Raw genomic sequence first — 7,080 nt, 5'->3', positions numbered from 1 at the left:
CTGCTGATCACTCAATAAAACCACCTCTGAGTGCTCATAGAATTAAAATGTCAAGCATCAGATATCCTTGCTTCTAAGTAAAAAAACATTATGTTACCTTCAGCTATCAATAAAAGAAATGCTCTCAAATTTTTTAAGCCCAAAACACAGGTTCCATTTTAATAAGCTGGGAAAAAATTATTCTTCAGTGTCTTCTATTAATGAAACATCAAGCAAGTAATTGAAACCCTTTCTGTAGTGAAACATTCCCTGTCAGTATTTGCAACCTGAGAAATTTCACATTGTGAAAGAGGAACAGAAGGTGAAACAAAAGAGAAGCAGGGGACTGATTTGCTCTGCCACGTGGCCAAAATGCAGACAGTAAGTGTAGAGCATAAGTAACAGATTATCAAGCACAAGCTGGTGAAGGAGACTGCACAGACCAGCAACCAGACTCTGGAATTCAAGAGTTTTGGAAGGAACTGATCTTCAGAGAAGTGCAGGGTGCCTTATATATCATACAGTATGCAGGCAGGCTCTGCTCCCTGGCGCAAATGAGCAATAGGACCCAAGCCATCCATCTCGTCTGCTGTCTCTTGCAAGACCAGAAACACTTGCATCAAGATGGGCACAGGTTGCACAAAAGGTGGCAGTTCCCTCCACTGGTAGAAGCAGCTGTGTTTCCCCTCACATGCAGGGTTAGAGATCTTCAATGCTGTGTCTGTGTTCATTGCATGAAGATGGTCTGATTTGGTGGCAGATCCTGAGCCTCAGACCTCTACTCACAAAAGACCTTTGGTTTTATTACTGCCTACTTCTTCCCTGGGGTGCCTGTTCCCAAGGGTGAATCCTCAAAACCATCACTCCAGTTGTGGAGTTGAGACATCTGGACACCAGGAGGTACCTGAACACTCAGTTTGGTGGGGTAGATTTTGTGCTTCATCATCTCCATCCGTTGCCTGGCTGGCCTGTGTGGTATGAACTTGCTGTTGTCCTTAGCTCAAACACCCCGATTTAGGGTCTATATCAGACTTGTCAGGAAAGAGGGGAAAGTCACTGCTCCCACCTATTACTACAGTGATCCTTATGCTCAGCTGTGTTGAGCAGATTCCCCCTGAAATCCCTTCTGTACCTGTGTGGCACCCCTTACGTGGTGCTGTGTGGGAGCAAGGTGTGCTTAGGGAGTGCTTAGGAGTGGCAAGTCCATTTTTCCTTCTGGTGAAGCTGTTCAGTTTGGTTGTGATGGTGATCAGGTGTACCCAGAGCCAGGAAGGCCATAGAAACCACCTCAGTGAGCACAGCATTTATACCACTTGGTTTATCAGGTGAACCTAAATCCCCAGTTTTGGGAGGAGAGCCATTAATGGCCACAAGCTGATAAATTACGTGCATGGCATCGTTGCAGTGGGGATACAGCACAACACTTTCACCCAGGCATGGAGTGAGTTAGTGTCTCTGTGTGTGTGCAGAGCTCCTGTGTGATCTGTGCATGGTGGCTCTGACTTATCCCACGTTGGAGGAAACAGCTCATAAAACTGGCAGATTTAGTTATCATACCGAAAGAGAATAATAAAAGCAGTTTATTGGAAATCAGCCAAATACCTTGCCAAATTTTAAGTCCTCTTCTGCCACACATCACTATTTTAAGCTAAAAGTCTTTCTCTTCCAAAGACCTCCAGCTGGTAGGCTAGAATCAGGTTCAACTTCTCTCTGTCTCTCTTTCCTTGCTTTAGTGGAAATTTAATTGGTCTGTGAAAACTGAACAACTTCAAGAGAAGGACTGATGAAGGCACTGGTAGGCAATGGTTCCATGAACGTGGACAGGATCTGAAACCAGAATACATCCTGCTTCTGTTGATTATGGCAGCAAAATTAGTGGAACAAACCAAATGCTTGGATTTAGGTTTTGCAGGTGGGTTTAACATTTGTATTTCTGCTCTCCAGCAAGATCCCACTGGCTTCAGTGAAATCACCTATGGTGCCCAAAAGGAAATACTTTCATGACTAGGCATTTCCGTCAAGTAATGCATTTGATGTTCTTTATGTACTGTACTTGGAGCTGTGCTGGAGAAATACAGTGCCACTTCAAAGTCCTGTTATTTTCCAAGTGGGCCCCATTTGCCCATACACATTTCATTAAGGCTGAGTCCTAATAGTGCAAGCTATCTACCATTCCTGAGCAATCTATCATAACAGCAAAACAACAAATACAGGGAAAGCAATTTTGAGCAACTAAGAGTTTTCTCACAAATCTGGCTGTACAAGCCCTAAAACAAAACCGGAAGAACATTTTCAGAATGACCTTTTTAACCAAAGAGAAGGAGTGAGAGGGGATCTGCTGCAATCTTTTACTGAAGGATTTACTCATGCAAAGTTCCACTCGCATAACTTAAATCAGAGGCATGGACATGGAATCATTCCTGAAATTATTTAGCAATTCTCTGCCTGATTTTCCACTCTCACTTCACTTTGTTGTCAACACCAGTGGAAAGGAGCAGGGAATCAAGCCCGGTAATTATATTCGAAAAAATTACTTTCAAGTTTTAGGAAGAACAGATGAAAATTTTGGAATGGAAATAAAGGACAAGATGTGAAATAAAGATTAAGAATAGTGGTAGAAACAAAGGATCGTTCAAGTATAATTTACATTTGGAGACTGCTAATTCGAACTATAGAAGAAATGGCAGAAAAGCTCAGTAACATTCAGAAGAAAAAGATAGACATAAAAACACTGTTACCAAAATGTCCATATAATTAATCTATACAGGTTTTAATAGATTTTTCTTTAATGCTTTAAAATTTATTTTAAATATATATTAGTAAATTAACCATATTTTTATTTAAAATTCCATAAAGTGCTCGTTCAGATAATGATAACAAAGTACCTTTGTAGCAAGACAAACTAGCTAGAGCCTACTCCGCAAGGACATCAAAGGGCAGCTTAGCTTTGATTTGCAAAGAGAAAAGAAATGCGTAGGTTTCTTCACAGCCCATGTTAGAATACCAGAAATTGATTTTTCTTTAAGAAATATATCCTTTAGAATATTAAAAAAATAAGTTTAATAAAGCCTGTGCTTAAAACAGCCAAAGTACTGTATGAAAAAAAATTGCACATTTGATACCATTTCAACCCTGCTTTTCATCCACAGGAAAATATGAGGTGTACATGATGCTCTTGGAGGGTCTGTTGAACAGGGCTGATTTTCCTAACCTATCAGAGCTTCTCACAGCCAGGAGAAATTTTCAACATACACATGGTGGTTGTCATGGCAGCTGCCGACCATCACACACCGCTAACATTTTCGTTCACTGGGCTGACACTTCGCTTGGAGGTACCATCCAAATGATGTATTCCTATCGTGACCATCGAATAATCCTTAGCCATAATTTTTGCCTCCTTTTTCAAACTCTTCATTTGTGCTAGCTGGAGCTGGCTGGAATTATATGCAAGTGCTGGTATAGTGTTCACTAAAATCAGCTGGAAAGGTTTCTTCTCCTCCTTGTAGCGACACTGAATGTAGCGAGAGAAAGCTGAGCGGTAGGTTTTGTTGAACAACGTATATACAAGTGGGTTGACAGCTGAAGAAAGGTAGCCGATCCAAACAAAAACGTTAAGTAGTCCTCCAATGACTTCTTGATTGCATGACTCCTTACAAATTACAGCCATCACATTGGTGATGAAAAATGGGCACCACATCACAACAAACAGAAAGAAGACAATGCCAAGAACCTTGGAAGCCTTCTGCTCATTGCTGATGGATTGCATGGTTCTCCTCCCAGAAGCCCCCAGGTCTCTGTTCAAAGATCGCTGAAAGAGTTTCTCTGAGGACAGGGAACTCTGAGGGAGGAAGCTAAATGAAGCGAACTTGGTCTTTGGGCCAATGTCATTCACGCATAGCGTAGCTTCCTTCTGCAGCGACTTGATAGTTAAAAAGTAGGTGACCACCATGATAGTTAGAGGGATGAAGAATGCCACAAAAGAGCCTACTAGAACAAAATTGTCATCCACAAGTAAGCAGCTGCCTTTCTTAAACACTTTGGAATCATCTTGTAGTCCAAAGACAGGTACAGGCATGGAGATACCTGGAGGTGGATTAGAGAAAGAAGAGGTTAAACACAATAAGAAAAAGCACTATTTCCAATCTCCAAGGAAAAAATTAACAAAACACTCTTAGCTACACACAGATCACTTCACAAAGAATAAATGGTTATAGGACACAAATGAACACTAACAGATCCACAATTGATAGACATCCCAACGCAAACTGAATTTACACAGGAGAAGGAAAAATACTGCATCTCATATTTCAGCAGCAGCACAATGCTAGTCTTGTTCTTGTGATGTTTTACTGAGACCACACTATGAAAGGATGCTGTCTGAAATATTGGTCTTGCAGATGTTGAGTTTTGTGAACTATGCTGGGGTCTGCCAGGCTCTGGCATTTTTGTTGCCACCACCTTCACAAGGTCACAGCAAAGAAGGGCAGGGGAAGACCAGCACTGCTGCTACATGGCATTTTGCAGTTACTCTAATCTGAATTTCCACTCTCCTTTAAAAAAACCTCAGCCGCCAGTAGAACACAGTTACTTCCATCCAAGTGCCCCTGATATCTGGTAGCAACAAAAGCATAACTCTCTATATTTTTGGATCTTGTACCCCCGTAACAATCTCCAGACTTGCTCCTTGGTTCCTGCCACCTTGGCAAAGGCTTTTATTAACTGTGATCAACATGATATTGTGTCTTTATTTTCTGGAATGGCTTAAAAATGGTATTGAGCTGTTTTTTGTTAGAGGATAAAAAGTATTCTGAGAACTGGTTTCTGAGTAGGTTGTGAAATACTGATTTTAGGAGGAAAAATAAGTTTTTGTTGTAGGTCTGAGAGTAATCTTTCATTGGATCTTTTTCTTTTCTCCTTGTATTCTCCATACAGTCAATGCAGTCTAAATGCTAAAAAAACTTTCCATAGCAACGGCTGGAGGAACGATGGGAACAAATCAAGCACTGAGAGACACCAATATGAGGCAGCCTGAGAAGTGGTTCACTGCAGGACTGCAAAGGTCCCTTTACAGTTCTGCCAGCTGCTACAGACTGCCCTCTCAAAGCATAGCCCTAAAGGCAATGGCAGCTTTGCAAACCTTGTCTTCCCCTGGAGCACCTGCTGCATCCTTGCCCTGTCATAAACTGCAAGGCCAGGTGATAAGGTCCGGTCTTCTTGGACTGCTCTGTTTGATTCAAGCCCACTCAGCCATTTCCTCAGGGACTTCTGCAAATGCTGCTAGCATCTGAGCAAAATCAAACAGCTACTGATTCTTTGGTTGTTGGTTTTGATTTTTTTTCCAATATTTGTCTCCTCTCCTCCTCCCAAATGGATGCTGTCTCTCCAAGAGAGGCAATGTTCAGACAGTGAAAGGGATGATGTGTTGTAAAGACAGTAAAAGTGGAGTTGTGAAGCAAGGGGAGATAATGCAGCCCTGTTTGGATAAAAGCATCTAGGAGTCTGACTCCTGTGGAAAGTTAGCATAACCTGGGAGCTTCAATCCCCTCTGCATCTTTGAACAGAAATCCGAGATGCTGTATTTGGCTCTTAAGGAAGAAAAGATGAATTAGAGAAGAATTTGTTATGATATGCGGATGATGCTGTGCCCTATCTTGTCCCTTGTGTGCCCAAGAATGTCCTTACTGGTTCACAGATGAGTCCTCCCAACACCAGCATTTCAGTTTTACCTCCCTCTACCTCCCTTCCTTTCCATTTTTCCCACTCTGGTGCTTAGAATGGGAGCTATTTAAAAGCACAAGTGGTCTCTTCATTTTGCCCATTTCCAGTGTCCAGTATAACAGCTCCAGTCCTAGAGGGAAATTCTGGAGTCCAGACACAGTACAAAACAATAAGAATACTAGTAATAATAATGATAAGCTATTTTTATCTTCTAATGTTCTGTTCTGTTGGTGCTTCTGAAGCTTCTGCAAGGCTATTTTTCTAACAGCAACTGTAGCTTATTTTATCTGCACAGCTTTAAACTGAGTCATGGTAATGCCTTGGGCCGCTTTACAAGAGTTCTGTTCTTATCTGCCTGGGGCAGAAGCTGGTGGAGAGCCTGTGGTATTACCCTTTCTGTATCTGTTCCGAGACTGCACAAGACTTAAATGCTTGAACTTGGGCTGTGAGAAGCCGGTGGGTGAAGTGCAAACTCATGAAGTGTGTGGCCGCTCCGGGGTCAAGCTGATGGAAACCTCCACTGACTCCAGGAAAGCCGCTGCCTAAAAAGGTCTGAGTCAGCCCAACTGACAGGATGAAGAAAGAGGTCACCTCAGCCACAGCTGAGTAGTCTGGAGTGCCAAACACCTCCAGGGGAATGGGGAATGCTTTGAATTTCCATTTCTTTTTTGAAAGAGTTGAAGTGATACTGAAGGCACCCAGTGCCTCCCAGCATTCCACTTCAGTTGACAACACCAGTCAGAGCAATACCACAGGTTTCCCACCCGGTTCTGCCATATGCTGATAACAGCAGGACTATTTTTCATTGCATTCAAAGACCCAGTGTGAGCTACAGAGATAAAATGAACAGTAGTATTGGCAGAGAAAAAAAGATGCCTTTCATTACTACAGACCTTATGGTTCAGCTGCTTCAGGAGGCACGGGAGGAGAAGCAGGAGCTTAGAAAGGGAAAATTTAGTGTTATTGCAAACTTTTCCAAGTAAAAGGCCAAAGTCAGTTGCAACTCCTTACAAAAATACAAGGGCACCGATTCCCCACCTGCTTTGTTTTGGCTTTAGCAGCTTCTGGAGACTGGCACCTAAATCTGGACTGCTAGCTTTAAAAAAATGGAAGTGAGCTTCGGACTGTAGCTGCAGTTTCCACATTTCCTTGTCACTCCTTTAACAAGTGCAAAATTGCTGTTCGCAGGAGAGCTGTAGCCGATCTTGCTAGTCATGTAAGTTTTTCTGAAAGACCATTCAAGGCATCTGCATCTTTCCCCTACAGCCATGGGTAACTGACCTGTATACAGTTTTAAAGTACCGGAGGTACCATGGGTTGGTAGCAGAGAACATTGACAGCTGTAACCTGCTTTTTGTGTACACCCTGGTTCAACTGATGCAG

The 7,080-nt window shown here is 42.4% G+C and overlaps 1 protein-coding gene across 1 annotated transcript in view; it reads right to left on the bottom strand.

Annotated features, from left to right (window-relative positions):
• Positions 1 to 3,196: 3,196 nt before the first annotated feature.
• HTR2A (5-hydroxytryptamine (serotonin) receptor 2A, G protein-coupled) overlaps positions 3,197 to 7,080 on the bottom strand; it is a 25,899-nt gene continuing 22,015 nt past the window's right edge. Inside the window, exon 3 of the mRNA XM_010139373.1 lies at positions 3,197 to 4,062. Within this exon, the coding sequence (XP_010137675.1) occupies positions 3,263 to 4,062 (800 nt within the window). The 3' untranslated portion in view covers positions 3,197 to 3,262. The remainder of the gene's footprint in view (positions 4,063 to 7,080) is intronic.

Source organism: Buceros rhinoceros, unplaced genomic scaffold, assembly GCF_000710305.1.
Source record: "Buceros rhinoceros silvestris isolate BGI_N320 unplaced genomic scaffold, ASM71030v1 scaffold17027, whole genome shotgun sequence".
Taxonomy (NCBI): Eukaryota; Metazoa; Chordata; class Aves; order Bucerotiformes; family Bucerotidae; genus Buceros; species Buceros rhinoceros.
This window is presented reverse-complemented; position numbering and strand designations above follow the sequence as displayed.